This window comes from Lissotriton helveticus, chromosome 12 (assembly GCF_964261635.1).
Source record: "Lissotriton helveticus chromosome 12, aLisHel1.1, whole genome shotgun sequence".
NCBI classification, from domain to species: domain Eukaryota; kingdom Metazoa; phylum Chordata; class Amphibia; order Caudata; family Salamandridae; genus Lissotriton; species Lissotriton helveticus.
In genome coordinates, this window is record NC_136073.1 from 259,933,590 (window position 1) to 259,957,010 (window position 23,421).

Sequence of the window (23,421 nt, forward strand, 5' to 3'; positions counted from 1 at the left end):
AATTGTCAAATGATTTTTTAAATTATTTTACACTAGCTACTTAAATGTTTTTGCAACCTAGATGTAGCGGTTATGGATTCCTAGTTATCGGCTATTTTCAGAAGATGAACCTTTAGGAAGTCATACAGATGTTGAGAAACTTCAATAGTTAACAACACATGCCAGTTAACAAGCCCAGATCTGAATTCTACAAAGCCTAACATGCATGTATTCTCTCTTTCTGAACCTTATCCTATGACCACTGAAAGCCATTGCCTGGGCCTGAACGTCTTCTAGAATATCCAAATGTGTCTGTGTCCCATTCCAACATCGACCATACATAGCATGAATCATAAAAATATTTGTCCACCAAAGTTTAAAGCAGTGTGCCGATAAATACCAAATTTGAATTTTGAATTTCGGAATCAAAATGCTTAATTTTACATTGCCAATGGCTTTTGCTAATGCCGCCAGCAGAGGGAAACGTCTACCTTTGCAAATTGGTAAACCAATGGCACGTTTGTGGGCGTTCTAAGGGGGCACTAAATCAAAAATAAGTAACCGCCCACAAACCCATATGTTTGTGGCTATTCACATTCCTCTTTGCAGGCAGGTTCCAGAGTGGAGACACACAAAAGTACTATTGTCATGGACACGAGTAATTGCTTTTAATGGTTAATATAACAGGCATTTTCCATGCAATAGGTCTCGAATTTGCGAGCGTTTAAGCTATTGGCATTGTAAATGACAATGCATTTTATTTATGTGTTTTAAAAACAACACATATATAAAAGGCATTGTTATTTCTAATGGCAAGAGCTCAAACTCCCGCAAATGCAAAACCACTTTAATGGTGGCCGCATCCCTTTCTTTTACACGCAGCTCACGTATTCAGGTTACAGTAAGCAGCGTCCAAAGAAAGGGGCGCACCCAACATTAAAGTGAAAAAAATGTATTACTTTTATAAGGTTCTGTAACACGGCCGCTAAAGTGAAAGCAGCCCACACTGGTAATTAATTAAATAAGTGTGGCGCTCAAGTGAAAGTGTGGCGCTCAAGTGAAAGCGCTGCTCAAGCTCGACCTAAAAACACAACACAACCAAAACGAATGGAGGTGCCAAAGTGGAGGTTCTGAAACAAGGTATTATCCTTTGAAAAGAAAAAAATAAACATGAAGTAGCAACACATGTACCATGCTCATTTGCATTAAATTTCTGAATGTGGCACTGTCCACTTTATGCATAAATGTTATGCCTAGAAGTACTCCTGGAAAAACAATGACTGTGCCAATTTACATAGAGTGCCTTTGGAATTGATTTAGCATGCCACAAAAGTGGAAAATACTTTCGAAACATAGGACAATTCCCAGTTGAGTAAGATCCAGGCGTTTCCACTCTGCCCTTTAAGAATCATCTTTGATCTAAAAAATGTAAAACTAGATTACAGGCCGTATTGACATTTAAGCAACCCTTCTCACCAGAACATACATTAACTTATTTACAGATGCAAACGCATATCTAAAGCTACCACAGTTTATTATGACCACATCTACAGTCCTGCCAGTAAACTTTAGTTCAAAGCGAACCTTGATGAACAAAAGAAGTATGGCCAAAGCAAACAGGTCTAGCTTTTGAGCCTAGTGGTTTTGCTAATACAGTTTGAAGATGTTGTGCAGCATCAACTAAATCCTAAAACGCTTTTTGGCCATGCTGGCCAGCATCAGTCACCCGTACCCAAAAAAATAAATCAATAAGTGATGCAATGACCACTGTCACCAGTCATATCATTTTCTGAGTACATGCAAACAGAATGATGGGGCTCAATTTTCTATTTGTGTTCTTAATAGCTGATACAAGATGGTGGACACCACATGGATCAGTAAATACAAAATATGAGATTTTTAGTGTAAAAGAAAAATACAAATGGACTGCAGCACGGGGTTGCAACAGAAGAGCAGGTGGTTGGAAGAGGTGAAAAACAACACAGGTGGGCAATAGCAATACAGAGGGGGAGAGTTTGACACGTGCACAAGAGAGATGCACACAAGGAACAGGGCAACACAAAGGAGGTGGGAGGAAGAGTAAGAGGTGCACATGGGAGAGAACAACATGAAAGAGGGGAGTTCGGGGTCAGAAGCATACAAGAGAGAGTACAGAGCCGAAGGGCATGCATTTGGGCATGCATTTGTGGAGAAGTGTGGCTCAATGGTTAGAGCGGCAGACCCTGATGCAGAGGTCTGGCCCAGGACCAGGGTTCAATTCCTGCCTTGGCTGGTCTCGGCGGATCTGGGGCTCATAATTCCTCGGACCTGATTTCTCACCTCGGTGCCTACTCAAAGCATGGGTCCCACGCTGCAACTCTAGGCAATAGCTTGCTTAGTCTCCACAACGGCCCCCTACAGCGCTAGGGATGCCTGCTTGCACCCTGGGGATGCCCAGGAGTGGACATTTAACGGGGAAAAACCAGGAAGGGTTCCCTAGCGGTATGAGTACAGCGCCAGGACACTCAGGAGTATCAGTGCGTTTTACAAGTACGTCTACATTTACATTTGGTGGGGGAGAGGCACACAACGGATAGAGGTAGAAAACAAACACACTCGCTCATAAAATGCTTAAACAAAAAGAAATAATTGTTCTCTAAAAGTGAGCAGTGTAAGAATACAAAGCAGCCAATCATAACTATTGTAAAGAGGCTATGCTTCAGAAAGGGACAAACACAAAAAGAGGAAAGCAAGCTGTGTCAATTTGTATAGCGAACTTATCACCTGTGATGGTATCCAGGCCCCTTGAGCATATGTTCAGGCATGTGGTCCCCCTAGAGTTATTCAAAGAGCTAGGTCTTCAGCTTCTTGGAAACTACAGAAGTGAGGAGGAACCTCTGATGAGAGTGATAAAGCCAACCAATGGTACGCAATGGGGTGGATTTTAAGCTCACAATAGGTCTTTCTTAACCACAGAGCTTGCACTAAAAAGGTCAAAAACTAGAAGTTTGTTTAAACAACGCCTGTCTGATTGGGAGCTAGTAACATTCACATGATGCCATGTGGTCTACACAAGGCCTTATTTTCAGCTAATAATCTTTTTAACCTTAATCCTACACTGACCCCATTCAAGACTTCGCAACAGACCAATGACAAATTCACCACATGGCTTTGACAAGAACTGCACAGAAATCTAAACTGGAAGAAAGCATGTAGGACAAACCTGCAAAATATTTAAAGACAAAGGAACCCCTTTCTCCTTTGGAAGCGGTCCACCCACTCTGAACTCCCTCGCAGGGCAGCTTTAGACAGTTCTGACAGCCCATCTTAGAGGATCAAGTCTGGACTATTCTTCAGGGCCAGTGACAATTATAAGAAATATCATACTCCAACTGTTTTCTAGTTAGTACCTGCAGGGGCATTTGCCCTCACTGGTTCCTAAGCCTTTCGAAAGGTTCAAAAACTCTCCGCATGTTGGTAGCCTCACTGCCACACCAAAACAGGGTAAACACACCATAAAAGAGTGTTTTTCTCATTTCCAAACAAGCAGCTAAAAGTACGCCTCTGGCCACACTTATGTCCAATATCTGAGCACTCACAGATTAAGACTCATTAAAGGTCCTTTCAGCTGGCTCGGACATCAACCACAAAACTTCCCTGGGATGCCTACTAGCTGAACACATTGGTTTAGGGTATTTCACTTGGGTAAATTAAATCCTGTCCCTGACCAAGAAGCGAGTTAACCTGGAGTCCTTCAGATGTGACTCCAGTAAAATTGTGAGAAATACTGTAGGATTTTCTGCAGCTCTTCTATTTCTAAAATAATGTCAATCATGCAAGTTGTTGGGATCCCCATGGTGGCTTTGTTTGTGTAATAAAAACTGGCTGAATGATCTCCCTGCTTTTCAGGTCGATAAATATAATTGCAGCAGTGTCTACATCATGCAAAGTGCTATGCAAAGTTTATATCCTTACCAGACATCTGCCCAGAACAGGGGACTTTGGTCATCAGACATTGACTTTCAGGTCTTTCTGGAAAGTTAATACTGCAGGCCAAAAATACAAAGCCCCAGGTGCTTTTGTACTGAATTACTTGCCATTGTATGCCAGCCTACAACACAACGGTCACATACACAATAAACCACTTGCCTATTTGCCAGCTGAGCCTAGACATGTTGTATAAGCGGTCATACGACTGGAATCAATTTAGTAAAAGAGTATTTCATGACAAAGAAATAAAAATAAATAACGGGATGAGGATTTCAGAAAGGGGAAAAACAGAGACCCTCGACGGCTTTATGAATGGATGTGGAACAGCACTAGGCCAAAATCACAGTTCTCAAACCATGCACATAAAATTTGCAGGGGAAATATGTACTGCCTTCACTTCTACTTTAGGGGTTACTCTGTGACTTTCACTGCATTTGCAAGAAACTAGAAACTGACTTAACCCGTGACTCAGAAGGGAATAATTGAATTATTGCTCAGTCTAAATCTTCTTTCAGAAGCAACGAAGGTGTAATGAATTTTCCTTGTTACGCTTGTTAATGACTCAATACAGGTACGAATGACACTTTGGTTAATGTCAAACTGTAACCATGAGCCCCTAAACACTGGTCTGTTAGAGTACCAACTACACTGAATCCAGCCAGTCACAAGAACTTCTGAAAGAATAATGCACAAGTAAAAATGACACTTCAATCACAAGTTCACACTTAAAAGATATCTTCTAGTGTAGCATTATAATGAGACTTACCTGCATCTCTAGGAAAACAGAAGAGCTGGTTTCATCAAATAAACATGCTCAAGTTCACCTGAAAAATCTCCACTCACTACGGTAAGGTAAGCTAACAAGCCTAGAGGAAGTGTGTGTTACCGCATTGCAAACACATACCCCTGGAGTATATCCAGGGTAGAGAACTAGAGGCTAATGGGTCTCATGGGTGAGCTGGCCTCCCAAGACAGTATATGCACATAAACAGTGCTACCCGAGATTTCACATTTTTGTCTTGTAAATGTTATATACTATACATCCCTCACAGTCTTACTCAAAATTAGTTATGGGCATACACAAAAAATGTGATAGATTTTCCTCAAACACCACCAGGTGTCATGTTTCATGACTGAACAATCCATGCTCTACAAAAACCCAGTTTGATTGAGAGCGGGCCTTCACCTGGAGTCAGGGAGACACTTCTAACTAAGAGTGGGCCTGTGATTTATGTGTTTTAAAACCCAACATGGCATCCTAGAACTTTTTTTTTACTCGTTAGACAAGACAATTGGTATTGAGACAAAATATGGGGAAAGGGGAATTAGTACCCCATCGCCACTTATAAAGTAGACATGTTTCTGCCTTGTGGCTCACGTGAGTCTTTTGCATTCCTCTTATATATTTGTCACTTATGTACCCCACTGTTGGGTCTTCTGGGCCCTATTGAAGGAGGTTTCAGGAACCCCTGTAGTAACACTTTTGTCAAGGTACGTCCTCACTGTGAACCTAAAAGCATCTGCTCCTTCCCCACGATGCATGTTACAGTATTGCCATTGGTACAGCAGAACTTTCTATTAATGCCTCTTGTACAAATGTTGACTGCCCAGGAATACCCTTAAGTGTGATTCTGAGGTTTTCATAAACCAGCATCAATAATCTGCCATCTTATGGTTCTAGTATTATAGAATGTGTGATGTAACCAGCATGGTGTGAGGGTAGGCATTCGAGTCATTCTTTGGATTCACTATTTATAGATAGTACAACACAGAAATCCAAAGTATGACTGCCACCCAACACAGTTCAAGTACTAGATATAAAAAAATCAAAATAAATGAAAGTTCACTCACCTGTAACTATCTTAAACACCTCACTGCTAACACTAAAGAAAAGCTCAAGCTTTAAGCTACAAATCCACAACAGAAAGAAGGCCCCCCACCTTCCTTCACTAAATCTCAATATACCTTAACTTGTTTTTAAACATTGCTGGCCATTATTCATTTACTATATATCACAATAAAGTATCACACTATCCAAACAACTATTTGCTTTAGAATAAGGATGTGCCTCATTTTCCTTACACGAAGCCCCACCCTTTTAGCATAAAAAAAAAAGAACCCAGAGACTCACACTAGCACCACTTAAATGTTTAGTGTTTATTACAGGCCACTTTTCCTTCACTGTCTTTGAGAACCTTCAATCACTATGCCTTATTATAGTCCCTTTTCTCTTCAACATACTCTAAATCTCACCAAGCCTCCTTTTAGTATACAACACTTTCGGCAATCACTCAGCATGCGTGATATGCCCCTATTTGCAAGTCCTGAGTTTCTGGCATACTTCTGGTTGAGCTAACAAATCATAACAGACAGCCCACAATGTAGCAGCAAGTAATGAAAAAAATTATGAAATAAAATGTTCTCTGCTCAGATTGAAATGTGAGCAATCACCGGACAGTCGAGTTGTGACCTGGAAAAAGCAGACCGAGATGGACCGGTTTGGGAAAGACATTAAATGCAAGAACATATCTTGAAATCCATTTAACCATCTACAAACATCATGCACTCTAACAGCGCCTATACTGAGGTTAAGTCCACTTTTAAGGTCTACTAACTTGAGTTTTGCAAGAACAGATAATTAAGTTAAAAAGAAATGCTGTGACTAATACACAATTCTCCTAGATCTATAGCTAGGAAATTGGCACAGACCAATGTCTGCATTGTGTGGTAGCATGGGGCAATGTCAACGTTTAACGAGGTTTTCACAGGGTTATATCCTTTCAAGGCTACTCAATTTAACATTACGATGGGAACCTGCGTTGTGGCTGCTTTAGGCAGCATTCTTTTTAGGGGTGAGATTTTAACTCTTTCCTGATTGTAGCTGGGCTGTCCGGATAGATTAGTGGACTGTTGTTCCAGATCGTAGGTGCATAGATGTAAAAGTTCTGCTTTCTCGTTTTTTTCTTCTTTTCTACAATTCTTTGTCTGCGCCTGATGATGAGTATGTCTTGCAAGGGGGTGCTGGCCATGGCTTTGTAAATGATGCAACTGGTTTTGAAGATGGTGCAGGCTAGCAAGGGGAACCAATGGAGTTCCAACAGGATGTGGGCGATGTGATTATATTTCTTTAGTCTCTGGATGAGACGTACTGCAACATTTAGTGTACCCCTAACCAGTGCGAGTATGGAGCCTGAATCTGATTGCGTAGTAAATTAAGAAAATCGGTATGCAAACCGGCACAGCCCACCAATCTCACCCATCAAAAACTCAAATATAGATGCTGACTGCACACCTCCACAATACAGAGTAACATTGGGTCTGCAATATGGGATATCAAAAGATGGTGTAACACCAACTATAAGCAGTGCTGTCTCATCAACATTACCATTATTTGCCTACAGTGGAACGGCTACATCACATATGTTTTACTGATAGAGAACACTGAGCGGGCACATTAATAGTATGTTGTGCCATATAAAAATACCAACAGCACAATACACCGAGTGCTCGTTACTCCATGCCCACTACTAACACACTACTTCAAAAACTGCAGTGTACGGTTATTGTGAATTAAAACTTGATGGGCACGCAATCTGCCATTACTTGGAGCCAAGGACAAAGCAGACAAGATTCGGTGTGTTGTCTCTCACCACAAAAGGAGGAATAGCCAAATGAATCAACTCCTTACGTCGGGAGAGCGCGCATGACATGTCAAAGCCTTCTAGGCTCACTTCTCCTTAAAAGGGTTTCATCACCGTGAAATAGTCTCCCATTGCTCTGCACCTCTTTCCTGACAACCCCATCCCTTGTCAGTTTGTAGTGTTGCTCTGCCGGCTTGTCTCCCTGGTATTGAGGGCTGCCATGAGTCAGCGCTGAGCCAGGATATGCCAGGCCTCACCTGTTAAAGTGGTCCACAACGCTTAGAAGCACCAGAGGATGAACCACCACCCTTTCCACGGCGAGCTCCGGCATGCTGACCGTCGGAACGATGCGCTTAAGCGGTAAAGGAAAGCAAATACGACCAGACTATTCTACCGGCACCACACTGCCAGTAATCAAAAGTCACTTCCGGAGTCACAAAACCCACGCCGGAAGCGCTTCCCCAATCATGGGCGGGACCAATGTAGCGAACAAAACAGAAGACGTCCGAACTGCTAAGCAATCCTGCGTGGCCATATTGTAATGGTGGATTTCAATGTATCTGGGGCCTTCCACCAACAATCGTGTACAAAAGTAAACAATTTAGATATGCAAGTTTGAATTCCATCAAATAGTAAGTACGAATACATTAAAACTATGAAATCTAAACAACTAAATTCTGAGATTGCATTTCATATTTAAAACTTCATTGTTTGGTATTAGCATAAAATATATTTTAATAAATATATAAGCTACACCGTAAACATGCGAAGTGGCGGGTTTGCAATCGTGTCGGCAACAATAGCGGTTGTTGCACCTCTCATTGCGCTGTCTGGGTCACATTACTAATGCAAAACGACTTCTTCTTTTAGGGTCCTGCTCAGTTCTCATTAGAGGAGTGCCCCTAGCAACGGTGAAACAGTAAGTCAACATAGACCCTTATTTATGTTCGTCATGGTTTGTTATTGTTATTGTTATTGTTATTTTTGATTTATAACGCGCCCATTCACCTACAGGGCTCTAGGCGCTCGGAAATCGATGGTGAGAACAATAACTTAGCAAAGACAGAAAAGCAACCACTAGGTACGCTTACAGTGATGAACAAGCATTTACAATGCAACGGTCTCGCCTTTGCAAAAGTTAGAGCTATTGGCATTGTTAATGACAAACGTTTTATTTATGTGTTGGTTTTGAAAACAGATAAATAAATGGCATTGTCATTTACAATGCTGTGAGAAGTTGGCCTGATGTGCAGTGCTCACTATTCTAGTGATCACTATATATCAGTCCAAACAACCCTTATTGATGATTGGTTGTAAGTCAACCTTATAGACCAGCTATCCTAGTAGCATGGATACGAGCAGTCTAAGGCTAAGACTCTAGAGGGCGTGTTAAGCCAGCTGTTTTACCATCACATTACCCCTTGAACACCCAGTGAAAGGACACCACACAAGTGTTATGAAAATAAACAGTGTATTTATTAGAATCACAACAACCCTGTACTCTTTATGAGGACAGGGTGCTAGGCACACAACAAAACTCTTACGAAAATACTTAAGTTAGCACAGTATATACAAATGCCCGAGGGGCACGAAAAACCATATACTCTAAAAGTGGAATGCGAAATTACTAGCAGGTAAGTACAGTACTAATAGGCTTTGGAATCGCTAGGACTTGACTAGGGAATCGGTAGATTACTTCTAGGAGGCCCAGGGGACTCGGGTGCAGAGTGTGCACTCTCACGCGGGATGCGGGACAAAGTCTATGATAGCTAGTAAAGTTAAAGTTAGTGTTCACGGGCGAACCCGACCTGGTAGGGAGAAAACGACAGTGGATCCTGACCCTTGGATAGTGAGGCTATGCTGGGGCACCGAAATGCCGAAGTTACCTAGCCCAGGGGCTGCAGCTGCATAGGTCTCAAAAGACGTCGGGAATCCTCGTTGACGGACCAGGAGCCTGGAAGAAAGATGCTGGCAGGCGACCAGTGAAGATAGTTCGAAGTGATCCAAGCCTGGATCTGGAAGATGGATGACACCTGAAAGCAGAGGGGACCAAGTTCGTGACTACTAGCCAGTAGTCAGTGGGCACCAGGAGGGCACCGGATGGTAGTCACCTCGACTAGGTGAGTGGGCGACGCTGTGCTCTGCAGATCTCACGGACCAGGAGGCGTTGTCGGCGACCAGGATGGAGAGGCGAGCTGTCCCACGATGGATGAAGCTGTCGGCGTCGAAGTACCCAGGATTGGGCAACAAAGCCTTGGCTAATTCAAGCCCACGCGGTGGACTCAAAATGGCGTCTTGAGTGGACCAGGAGGGTCCGGGGTGCTCCTCTTCTGGAAGGGAGCAAGGGCCAGTCTGGAGCAACCAGACCAGCAGCAGTGATGTCGTCGGGCGTCGTTCAGAAGGCCACAAGCCAGCGGGCTAGTAGCCAAACAACGCGGTGAGCAGCAAAAAAGCAGAAGGGCCCCACGCCGATCGTGGAGATGCTGGGGGGCTGCTCTTCGGTGCTGGAGCTGCTCAGGGTCGGGGCTTCTCGGACCCCAAAGCACTCGCCAGGAGATTACTCGGCGGGCTTGCTGTGCAGAAGTCGTGCAGTCTTGGCAATAGTCGGTCCCTTGAGGTCTCGTCGCACTCACGGTTCTCAGCTTGGCTGTAGAGGTGAGTAGAGGTCGGAGGTGCCAGGGAAGCCGGGTCTTGTCGAGCTGGGCAGTCGGATTCCGGAGGAAGGACTTACAGCAGACCGCAGTGTTCTTGCGATGGTGCCTGCGGATGCAGGGTGACTACTCCTTAGTCACAAGGGAGAATCTTGAAGAAGGAAATCTTGAAGTCCTTTCGCAGAAAGTCGTGTCTTGATTCCAAAGATGATCTAATTTGGAAGGGGGGCCTGCTCCTACCTTTATCTGGGAAAAGGGGGCTGGCACGCGACTAGGTGGGACCCTATGGGTGGGACCAGGAGGGGGGTGGTTACACCCCTCTCCTTTGGCGGGCTTTCCCCAGGCCAGGGGCTGGAGTGCCCCTGGAACTGGTTTCAGCCGGCCTATGCACAGTGAGCACCGGGGTGCCACTTGCAGTCACCTTCCTCCGAAGCCCTGCCTACCTAGGATACACAAAATCCTGTCTGGGACGGTGCTGGCACCGCCCCTGGCAGGAAACCCTTTGTCCTTATCTCCTGCTCTGGGAGGACTCCCAGCAGCAGGAGGGCGGACTTGTGTCTCGGTGGCAGCATCCATTTTGTGGAGCTGAGGCTCTGTTTGACTTTAACCGGGGTTAGAGGTTACATACATGTCGTGTCCCTCTAGAAGGGTGGAATGCTAACCCCGTCGCCAGAATTGGCGAGGGGTTAGTATTCCAATTCGTATGACACCTTACTCGACATGTTTTGATAAAGCGATACAAGAGTTGGCATATAACCGCGAGGATTATAATGCACTTAAGAGTATATGGTATGCGATATCATGGAAACGGCTAAGGGATAGATCCCGAAAGCCGCAGACAGGCTCAGCTCATGCCAGAGCACCATCTCACACGATTCCAAGCACTCTGCCTTCAGGATTGTTAAGGCCTGCCATAGGAGTGACTGATAGGAGATCTGTGCGTCCATTTTAGGGTTAGATATAGGTATACTATATCTAAAGCAAAGGGTGAGTACACCACCTTGCCCCAGCTGTCGTGCAGCCAGTTGTGTCAGTTTAGTTAGTCAGTCCAGGGGTGGCACAATACATGCTTCAGCCCCTGGGAGACTTCTGGGTGCACCTCAGCCCTGGGTACAGGGACTTGGAGAGGGCCCAGTGCCAATTCAGTACCTGAGTACAATTTGGAGAGAGAGAACAGCTAGGCTGTGGGTCTGATTAGCAGGCCCACAGCCAGGGAAAGTCGTAAACCAGTGCAGCAAAAAGCAAAAATCTGGGTGATCATAGGATTGCAGACCCTACTCTCCTACAAATGCCAATAGCTTAATCTCTCGCAAATGCGAGACCTATTGCATTTGCACACAAACACACACACACAGACACACACACACAGAGAGCCACTCACACACAGAGCCACACACAAAGAGACACACACACAGTCTCACTCTCTCACACACACACACACACACACACACACACACACACACACACACACACACACACACACACACACACACACACACACACACACACACACACACACACACACACACACACACACACACACACACACACACACACACACACACACACACACACACACACACACACACACACACACACACACACACACACACACAGAGATACACACACACAGAGCCACACATACACACGCACACACAGAGCCACACACAGAGCCACACAGCTCTCTGCAGGCACAGCAATGTCACACTACGCAAATTTAAAAATTGGCAGCTATTTGTGGTTGTTATACACCTCTATAAGTTGAAGACGATGTACAGCAGAGGTCGACTGAATCAAAACCAAGAGAAATCGCAATGAACGGAGATCCCGAGGTGATCTCTCCAATTTCGCAGTGCAAGGGCGCACCCACTAGTTGAGTTTGCTTTCCGCATTCCCACAAGAAAACTGAGGATGAAGTCTGGCGCTGTACATTTTTTTGCTGTACAACAGCCTATGAAAACCCCATTCCCGTGTTGTTACTGTGGTGAATAGGGCCAGTGGGGAATGCCCGGACGTAAAACCGATGAACCCTGCATATTTTAATTCGAGCAATTTTCTTCAAGTGTATTATTTCTTTTTGCACATCAAGTTGTCAGTCATATTGTCGACACACTAAAGCGTCTCTGTTCCCGTTTTAAAAAGCTGTTTTTTCACAAATTCCAAGACATTCCTTCCTCAACAATACGGAGACACCGCGTTTGGAGCGATAGGGGAAGTGGCGGAGAGGGGCAGTTTTTGGCAGGCGCATAATTGCATAGGTAAGGCAAGGCATAGGTGAAATTTTAATTACGCCGGAGTAATTTTGCACTACTTCTTTGAAATGAATTATGCCAGTTCATGTAATTATGAGTAATTTGGCAGAAATAGCCTACCAGAGGAAAAATTAATATAGCGAGTGCAAGATGCTGCTGTTCGCATTCTGTTGCATTTAGCGCTATTCACTCAGCGCAGAATACATCCTCAGGTCCATTCTCGACGTGAGATTCATTTTGCACCAAGAGAATAGTACTAAATACTGGGTTACACACCTCGAGCATTTCCAGTTCATCTTCCTCAATTTTGCTGTAATTTTTACATAATTATGCAACAGCAAATTATCTAAGTTACATCCAACCCAAATTTATAGTGGCGTGGAAGCACCAGGTGAGGCAGAACTGTAGAGCCTGAAGCAGTTACCAGTAGCCGTGGTCAGATTCAGTGGCACTTTTCAGTTCCGAAAAAAGATAAATTAGCTTGTTCGAGGCCCGAATTATCAGGAACATTTAAAACAAGCCAGACAACGAAGCGTGTTGTTTGGCTGATAAAATCCTTCAGGGAGAACCCCAAACCTATTGTAAAGGTTGGGTCTGGTGATGCTGAGACCAATGTTACTTGCCCACGGTGCTAAAAATAAAATTTGACTTCGCTCTGAAGAGCTTGGCTTTGAACACACACCCACGGGGGATGAGTTTGGGGGGGGTGAGCTGCTGGGGAGCATGAAAAACTAGGGGGTCGGAAGGGTGGGGGCGTGAAATGGGGTGACCAGCTGCAGTGAATAAAAATCCAATACAGTTTGGGTAGACTTTAAGGACAGTGTTTGGGACAGCGTGACGGAGGGATAGGTGCCCGGGCTGACACAGCTTTACGGGCTGGCGACCATCTAATTGCAGCCGCACCCGAGTACTTAACAGGTCTTTAAAAGACCATTTACTTGTAAATTAGGCGTTTGTTGTGTTTTCACCCCTTCTTTCAGTCACTCTGTCTATGGTTGGAAGAATTAGCCCCTCCTCTGAAATATTTTTGAGCCCCTCCCGAAATTTGGATCTAGTTGCCCGCCTGGTTGCAGCCGCTAACATAAGCTCAGATTCGTGTTACCTCTTTTTTAAAGGTAACCAGTTACTCAATGCTGCATATACCACATACATTAATACAATTATCCACACAAGCATTTTCTCAAGTAAAATCCGTTTTAAGAGAAATTAGAGACCCATAATGTATTGGTTCCTTGTAATTGGTGGTCAGGGTCTTCGTACTAGAGCACCGAGCCACTCAGGTAGGAGGTAAGTTATTTATTCCATGTTAGGCTCTCAGGCTACTGAAGCTACAAGTGGGTCCTGTCGGTGCTCTGTCCACCCTTCAATCCTCCCTGTCACCCTAGCTTCCATTACAGGCCCCACATCAACATTGTATCACACCGTTTATTCTTAGCATTCCACTGTCAGTATCCCAGATACATACATGCCAACATTTCAGAACAGCAAAGCCAGAGATTTTGGATGTAAAAAATGGAGTGATGTATCCCTCCCCGCCCCACCTTTGACATCTTTTGAAGCAGAGGCAATTTCAGGTGGAAAACAACTCGAAACCATTTTTGGCCTCATAATTTGAAGTCCCCCGCCTTAATCGGGTGTATTGGCATATATTCAGACACCAACTCAGACATACTGGGAATGAGAACCTGCAGGATACTAAAGTTTCTGTAAGATAAGTTTTATCGATTTATTTAATGACACCACTTTTTGAATCTTAATAAATCATTACCTCCTCGTCCGTCTTCCTCGCCACAGTATTCACTCATGAGCCTCCGGCTCCACACAGAACTCCAAGTATAAAACAAAAAAACGCTCTAGTCTCCCTCTCCCTCCACCAAGATGGCACCCAGTGGCTCCAGTCAATCCCATAAAGGGATACTGGATCACCCAATCGACCTGTTCTTTTTTTCTGCACTACTCCGAGTGCTGTCTCCCTGGTGTTCAGGTGAGTGGGGCTGGGGTCTTGCTTGAGCAGCCCCTTATGTCCTTGGGTATTTGACAGGGGGGGAAGTTAGTCTGTGTTGTTTTGTTGAAAACTATTGTGTGTTGTTAATTTTCGTTTGTTCCCCCCTTCTTTACCGAGCACCTTGTCCTGCTGTAGCGGACTTTCTGGTGCTTTTGTTTTGTGCGAGTACGTCGGTGTTCTCGCTTCGGGTGGGGGCCGCGCCGGCGCTTCCCGCTGTGCAGGGTGGTTAATTGCTTGTGTGGCCCTTGCCGACCGCGCGTCCTGCTTCTGCATGGGAGTCGCGCGGTCGGGTTTTCTTTCTCATTGCCGATCCTGTCTTTGTATTGTGAGCTTACCTGCTGGCCATCGGTATTGCTGGTGTAGCGCTGTTGCTTTCTTGGCTGTAGGTATTGTGGGGTCTCGTTAGGAGGCGCGCGCATGACTTCCTCGATTTTATGGATGCATTGTGGGCGTGCAATGGGAGTTTCCTTTGGTTGCTTAGCAACCTGCTGCATATATTTTGCCAATCAGGTGTTTTTGGTGCCTTGATAGTGTTTTTCACTCGTGTCTTGCTGTCATGGAGGGTGGTTCTTCGCTGACTCCTTGGAGGCTTCTGGTTCTGGCATGTCTGTTCCTTCTATGGAATTATTGCAGAAAATGATTAATTCTGCGGTGGCAGGTGCCTTGCAAGATAGAGTTCCTGTTCCTCCTGACAAAAAGGCGCGGGTTGATGGCGTTCCGGCTGTTGACTCTGACGCTGAGGAAGATGTTGATGTCAAGGGTCGTTTTGTGCAGGGTGCCGACCATAAGGAGGTGCTATGGTACATACGCAAAAACGTGTTTTTCCCTGACACTGTTGTGCCTCTGGAGGATGATTTATTTTCTCAGTATCAGCGTCCTGAACCTGATTCTTTGCCCCTTCATTCTTCGGTGTTGAAGGTGTTGGAAACTGAATGGAAGGATGTGGACAAGGGCTCTTTTCCTCGTTTCCTGAATAAGCGCTATCCTCTGCAGGATTTTGCGGTGAAATTTCCTTCCTCGGTCAAGGTGGATTCCTTGATGGCCAGTATGACGTCTCATGGGACTGTGGTCTCTGAAGATTCTTCCCCTGCTGACCCTTTAGATCGGAAGGTGGATGGTGCGGTGAAGCGCACTTTTGCGGCTGCTAACTTTTCCATTCGGGCGGCGGCCTATTCCTCTTACACGATCCAGTCCTTGCTTAAGGATTTTCAGTCTCTGTCGGAATTGTTGGACCAGGGGGAGGATGTATCTTCTACCCTGGCGATGATGGAGCAGCAGGTTCGTCTGTTTGGATGTGTCTTTTGATTCTTTAAGGGCGGCGGCTTCTGCGGCTGGGTCTTCTGTGGCTGCGAGTCGTCAGCTGTGGCTTCGCTCCTGGAAGGCTGATGCTGCGCAGAAAGGTCTCCTGATGAAGATCCCCTTTTCTGGAGTTAAGCTTTTTGGTTCCCCTTTGGATGAGATGGTGAAGAAGAGGGCGGAGGACCGTAAGCTCCTCGCTCTTGAGCGCGCTGGTCGCTTCCGTGCCTTTGGTTCTCAGAGGGCTTTTGGTCCTTCTAGGCGGGGTCGAGCTGGTCAGCCGTTTTGTGGAAGGGGGCATGGCCGGGGTGCTCCTTCCTTTGATAAATTCCGGTTCTCCGGGGCTTCTGCCGCCTCCTCTCCTGCTTCCAAATCGTGACTGGATCGCTCCTGGTGTGGGTCCGGTTGGGGGTCGCCTCACTTGCTTAATGGACTCCTGGCGCGAGACTGTGTCAGACCAGTGGGTTCTTCAAGTGGTTTCGGAAGGTTTGCATCTTGGGTTTATCCAGACTTCCCCAGACTTTTTCAGATCCACGCCTCGTCCCAGAGACCCTCTGAAGCGGTTGGCGCTTTTGGCGGGCATCGATTCCCTGGTGGTCAAAAATGCAGTGATTCCTGTGCCCAGCGATCAGTTGGTGTTGGGCGTGTATTCCATCCTATTTCTGGTGTCCAAACGCACCGGGGATCTTCGGCCTGTGATGCACCTGAAGTGGGTCAATACTTTCATCCCTCACCAGAAATTCAAAATGGTTTCACTTCAGTTGATCCTTCCTCTGGTGTCTCAAGGCGATTTCCTAGCATCAATAGACTTGAGGGATGCTTATCTGCATGTGCCGGTTCATCACAACTCTGCGGGTTCTCCGGTTTTGTGTCCTGGGTCGTCATTACCAGTTCAAGGTATTGCCTTTTGGACTCTGCTCTTCTCCCAGGATCTTTACTAAGATTCTGGCTCCTCTTATTGGACATTTGCATGGGGAGGGCATTAGTGTTTTTCCTTATCTGGACGACATTTTAATTTCTGCTTCTTCTCTTTCTAAGGCGGAGTTGCATGTCCGGAGAGTGTGCCATGTCCTGGAGCATCACGGTTTCCTCGTGAATGTGCCGAAGTCCTCCCTGGTTCCTGTGCAGGAATTGACTTTCATTGGGGCTCTGTTCAAGACTCGTTTGGGGATGGTGTTCCTGCCCCCTCCCCGGATTCTGTCCCTGATGTCTGCAGTTTGTTCCCTGTTGTTGGGGCATTCACATCCTGTGAGCCTGTGGTTGAGGGTTCAGGGTCTGATGTCGGCATCTTTGTTGATGGTGCCATGGGCTCGCCTCCACATGTACCCGGTGGTGTCCCACATTTTGTCGCATTGGGACCCCTGTTCCCTCGATATGAGTGTTTTGGTTCCTATGTCGGAGGCTGTTCGGGTGGTCCTGGGTTGGTGGTTGGACGAGGGTCATCTGTCCATGGGCCGCCCCTTTCTCATTGTCCCCACCCGGGTTCTCACTACAGATGCCAGCCTGCTGGGGTGGGGTGCTACTCTGGGGGATTCGGCGACTCAGGGGGTTTGGCCTTGGTCGGTGTTATCTTGTTCTTCCAACTACAAAGAGCTGAAGGCCGTCCTTTTGGGTCTGCTGGATTTCTCAGATCTTCTTCAGGGTCACCATGTGCAAGTCCGGACGGACAATCAGGTGGTGATGTCTTATGTGAACCATCAAGGGGGGTGCAGGGTTCGTTCCCTCAGTTGCCTCAGCCGTCGGATTTGTTGTTGGGCGGAGGTGAACCTGGCGTCCCTGTCTGCCATTTACCTGCCGGGTCCGGAGAACACTGTGGCGGATTGTCTGAGCCGGGTGTTTCCTTCCATGGGGTCTTTGTCCCTCACGCATTTGATGTTCAGGAGGTTACAGAGGAGGATTGGCTCTCCGATTGTGGACCTGTTCGCTTCCCAGTACGATGCCAAGATCCGCTGCTTTTGCACGATTATGCCTTGCCGGGATGCCTGGAGAGTGGACGCTCTGTCATTCCTTTGGCCGGAGGGTCTGTTGTATGCTTTTCCTCCTGTTCCCCTGATTCCGGCGGTCTTGCAAAAGATCAAGAGGGAGGAGTCCTTTGTACTTCTGATTGCTCCGGGTTGGAAACGTCGCCCTTGGTATCCCCTGCTGTTGGAATTGGCTGTGTCTCTGGGGTGGGCCTTGCCATTCGTGCCTTACCCTCTGATGGGTCCTCTTCTTCCTCTGCCTCTGTTCCGTTCCCTGGGTCTGCGGGCCTGACTCTTGAGAGGGATTCTCTGATGCGTGACGGTTGTTCTATGACTGTGGCTGGGGTCATTCAACAGTCCCGGAGGCCTTCTACACTGAAACATTGGGATAATTTTGCTTCTTGGTGTGTCGGTCGCGGGCTGTCGGTGGCTTCTTTGGACCCGGCTCGCATTCTGGATTTTTTAAATGATAGATTTGTGTTGGGCTTGGCCATTTCGACTCTTCAAGCTCAGTGGGCCGCCATTCGGGCATTTCATGTCCTACCTTTGGTTTCTATTTACCCTTTGGTGACACGTCTTTTTAAATCTCTGTCCTTCCAGCGTCCCCGTCCTATCCTGTGTCCTCCTCCTTGGGACCTTCCGTTGGTGTTGCGTTCCTTGCAGTGGCTCCTTTCGAACCATTGGAGTCAGTGGACTTGAAGTTTTTGACGCTCACGGTCAGAATATGGGGCTTAATAACAGAAACTTAAGGATGTGTTCATCTTCAGTAACCCTGACAAGTAACAGTATAGCCAGATTGTGCAGCATTGATTTGAACAGTTATGTCATCTGCTCAAGTCAACAATATCCTTATTTCAGTTTGAAGAACCATAAAAAGATTAACAACTTCAGAAAATATACAATACTTGAGACATCCACAATAAAATGTTTAACAGCAATTAATACAATTCCAGCTATATCATCTATATATAATTTTTAACGTCAATTTTAGCAGCAAACTTACCCTACTGGTCTTATTTAAGTTTACTCATAATGCTTTCTAATCGTGATAGAACCCCTTTAATTAGCTACCGCAATGCAAATGTCAGCGGTTGCCAGCGTGTGCAAAAAATTAAAACCATCAATATACGAACAAGGGCGAATATGCCTTAATAATGGCAGCCAAAATCTGGTTCTCACCGATTTATACAATGTGCAAAATAATACAAAGTGCATGGTGCTTTGGCTGGAAGAATTATCACACTGGCAGGGCATGAGCCTGCCTGTCCACCCTCCTTGGTGAGGAAACACCAGCAGAAAGTGCACAGTGCGTAAGCGGAACCTTGTTAAATAAAATCTAAACTGAGAATTGATAGAAAAGGTTAAATAAAATTGTGGAGGGGCAGGAAACAAGTGGGGCTCTCCCATATGGCCATGTTATGTTATGTTATGTTATGTTATTTATATTTTTATAGCGCGCAGCTGCCCCAGCAAAGGGGCGTCCTGGCGCTTTTGACAGATGCTATAACATAACACACAATAAAAGAAAGGAAATTAACTAGACACCGGAAACAGGAAAGTTTTAATCGCCTGCCTGAAGGCGAGCAGATCTTCAAGAGCTCGGATGTGTACCGGGAGCGAATTCCATAAGCCTGCCGCTAGCACCCTAAAGGAGCGGCCACCCATTCTGCTCAGCTTGAAGCGTGGACAGACGGCCAAATTAAGCCCCTCCGATCTCAAGGATCTCGAAGGCGTATAGGGCGTAAGGAGAGGGGCAAGTGCCGGCGGCGAAGAAGATTTCAAAATTTTAAAGGCCAGACACAGCGCCTTAAACTTAATTCGCTGTCTGACCGGGAGCCAGTGCAGGGCCGTGATGGTACCAGACACTGAACAATGTCTGGGGAGGCCCACAATGGCTCGTGCCGCGGCATTTTGTACTCTTTGCAGCCTAGCGGCCTCCGCCAATGCCTGTCTGCCGGCCTGTTGCCAATGATTGTGCATATTGCCCCTAGTGCAATACGCCTCTTTAAGAATGAGCTTGGCATTTGGAGGGATTCTTTAAGGATTTTCCAAAAAAGTGTCCCAGGCCTATCTCATTATATTCTCCCCTCACATAATGAAGTCAGGGTATCTTTAAGGCATTATCTGATTTTAAGCAATCTTTGATGACATCTCTTGAAAACATTAGGTAATCTGAAAGCCAAATCATGGCCCATAAAATAGAGGGGTACTGCCCTTTACGTTCTTCTATAAACTCTAGGCCCAATTCCATATGACAGAATAAGGAAGGAGCACTTTTCGGTATCATTAGCAATCTTTTGATACATTTTTATTACGAGGAGCCGTTGGCTTTTATTGTAGCCCCAAACCAAGCCCTGTGTGTGGTAATAGACATTTAACTCTGTAAAGAGTATTTCATTCCTTCACAGGCTTGTGGCCCAATTTACAAGCAAACTGAAAAAATGCATCCACAGCCTTACTTAGTTGCTGCGCCCTAGGGATTAAAGTGGTTCCCATTTCAACTGGCTAATAAATAAATTCCCCAGATATGAGAAATTATTTACTTTTTCTATCTTTTTTCCCTGGACAATAAAAGTTTTAGTTTTTGTGGTCTTAGGGCCACATACCATTGGACATTATTTTATCAAATTAACTTTTAGATCAAGATAGGTAATCAAATCAGTAAAAGCATCAAGAGATTTATGCAAGCTCATAGCTGTCTTTGCCAATAGAACTGTTATCATCTGCATATGATAAAAGAGGAACAGGTTTATTACCAATTTTGGGGAAGTCAAGTTCCCTATTTAATAAGAAAGCCTCCAGCCCTTTTGTATAAATTAAAAACAGAAAAGGGGCTAAGATACATCCTTGCCTAACACCCTCCGTTGAGATAATTGGGTGAGTTTTTTTCCCCTTTGTTGCCATATCTTATAGTTACTGTGGTGTTGGAATGAAGCCTACGGAGGAGGTTTACTAATGCTTTTTCAATACCCATGCCTTCCATCATGGCCCATAATGTATCCCGGTTGACATTATCAAATGCACTAGATAAGTCCATGAAGGCCAGGTGGCTAGAGCTCTTCATGGACCTCATATGCTTACTGATAATTAGAGATAGGTTAAGACAATGTTCAGATGTACCCCGCCCCCTCCTAAAACCGCATTGTGTACTAGACATGATCCCTGTAGTGGATGCCCAATCTTCCAAACGTGCAAGAAGGACCCTGCCCACTACCTTTGCTGTGGCATCAATCAATGAAATGGGCCTATAACATGCCAGGTCACTTCTATCGCCCTTTTTGAAGACAGGGATCACAATTGCTTCCTTCCATGACACGGACAATGGGCCAATAATGGCTGCTTTAAATCCATTCGTTAGCAGAGGTGCGTACAGATTAGATTTTTTTTTAATCTACTCATTTTATTAAAAAACATTTCCGAAAAACATACTAAAATTTTACAAATTTTCTTTGCAAGTTCTGCATCGTAAAATGTAATTGCATCCAAAGTCAGTTGCTTCCCATATTTCAGAATATCTAGCTCAATACATTTACATACTTCCATCTAACCTGAGCGGATACATATTTTATGTGGGAAGTACTTGCTCTCTAAACCATAAAGTCTGCATTTTATCTCATATTGCTTCACCCCATTACAGTGTGTAATATCCTCTCCAATTTTTAAGTGCCTGAACTTAAACCCCCCCAACCACCAGGTTTTAAAGGAACAGTAACAGTTTTCCTGGGGTTTAGGTCACTATCACGATTGGCTTCGCTTAATATAATACCTTGGTGTTTAGTTTCTTCTTTATTATGTTCAAATATGTACTTTCAATTTAGCAGTAGAATGTTAATCACTCCCTAAATCAGACCCCCCAGGATATAGCGGCATGGATTAGCAAATTTAGCGGCACAAAAATGGAAATTTAGCGGCACAAATATGGAAATTTAGCGGCAATTTAGCGGCATTTTATTTGTCCATTTTTCCTACAACAAACACAGATATCTTATTTTTTTTAGTTATTTAACAACATGAAGCTGTGTATGTATACTAATTTAAGCATTCCTCCATAGAAACACTCTTGATTGTAGGTTTAACTAATTCACATGCTTAAAGATAGCCCACTTGTGAACCTGTGGCTATGTTTAATTTGCTTGCCGCCTCTTTTGATTTAAACTTAGGCCACATGATGACATCAATCTGCACGAAGGCTTGCTGCGCTCCTGTGCGTCAACATATTGTAAATGAGGCCCTAAGAGTCTTCTCAATTAGATCTCATATTTTTGGGAACATAAAGGAAAAATACAGCATACTTCAACTGGTAAGTTGTCCTGATGTGACCTTGCATGTACTTCATGCCCCAAGTTCTCACATTCATGTGTCACACATGTGAGGTACAAATGATACAAAAGAAAAGTAATATTTAATGGAATTGAGAGGACTAATAATTATGTGCTAGCCTATGCAACAGTTTTCTGAGCATGTTGCTTCTTTAGGGGCTACCCAATAGATTGAAAGGTCCTTTTGAGACTATTGACGTTAGCAGGAGTCAATAAATTAAAAGTTGTACTCTCACATTCAGCGATTTGCCCGGGCTTCTACTTACTGATGTTAGCAGTTCTCGACAAGGCATTCAGTAAATTATATTCCTGGTTTTCGATCCTATGTGAGGCTGGGGTGGGGTGTCAGAGGGCGATGGGGAGTCATGCGGGGAGGAATAGGCGTCAGGGTTGTCATTTCCCAGCAGTTTCTACCCTCCCCCTCCTCCTCCCTCCGACATGCCCCTCCACATGGAAAAGATGCCCTTTGCCTTGTAAACAAACGCGTTGCTTGGTGCCCGGGTTCTACACTCACCCCCTCTCTTCCTCTCCATCCATAAGTCACCGCCCTCTATCAAGCGAGTGACACAAAGCTATCCAGGGGAGAGGGTGGCGCCTCGCCCCAGTCACTGGGAGGGTCTCCAGCGGGGAGCCAGAGGCCGGAGGGGCACTTCAAAGCCCCTCGCAGTGAGCTGCTAATGCCCCATTAAGCCCGGACAGTTATTCTTTAGTGCTTCTGTGTCCTTCCCGCCCGCCCCAAAAAACAACATAAGTGGCCCCAGACCCCCCAGGATATAGCGGCTTTTATCAAAATGCAGCGATTTCTACAAAAATGCCGATTTCGCGGGCATTTGTGTAAAAATCGCGGCATTTTTTTAAAAGTGCCGATTTCGCGGCAAATCGCGAAATCGCGAAATCGCGATATCCTGGAGGGTCTGCTAAATGGTAGTATACTTTAACCTTCTCTAAATGTCACCAATTTATATGCATGTTAAAGTCTACTGTTCTCTGGTCAAGCTTAAAATTAATTTTTTGTATAATATTCTGAGTTATATGATTATGCAAATTATATTTACTAAGTCTTTCAAGAAGGCACTGTTGGCAAATAGGTGTCCTATCAGGCAGAAGGGAGATCCCAAATGTATCGAACATGCCTGGCAAATTAGGCAATTAACAATGAAACATTATAGGTGCTAATACGAAGCCCTGTTTTAACTCTTTCAGTACTTAAGATATCTTCAAGACACTTAATTCTTTTCTATGACTCACCATACCCACATGTTCTCGTGTTGGGCTTGGATCGAATTTTATAAATAAACCTGTTTTAAATCATTTATAGGTCTTGGCTAGGCAGCGCGTGCGCTGTCTG

The 23,421-nt window shown here is 45.2% G+C and overlaps 1 protein-coding gene across 1 annotated transcript in view; it reads right to left on the minus strand.

Moving 5' to 3' along the window:
- PSMD7 (proteasome 26S subunit, non-ATPase 7) overlaps nt 1–8,039 on the minus strand; it is a 46,970-nt gene extending 38,931 nt beyond the window's left edge. The window contains exon 1 of the mRNA XM_078671290.1: nt 7,847–8,039. Coding sequence (XP_078527416.1) covers nt 7,847–7,920 — 74 coding nt within the window. The 5' untranslated portion in view covers nt 7,921–8,039. The remainder of the gene's footprint in view (nt 1–7,846) is intronic.
- Between the last annotated feature and the right edge of the window lie 15,382 nt (nt 8,040–23,421).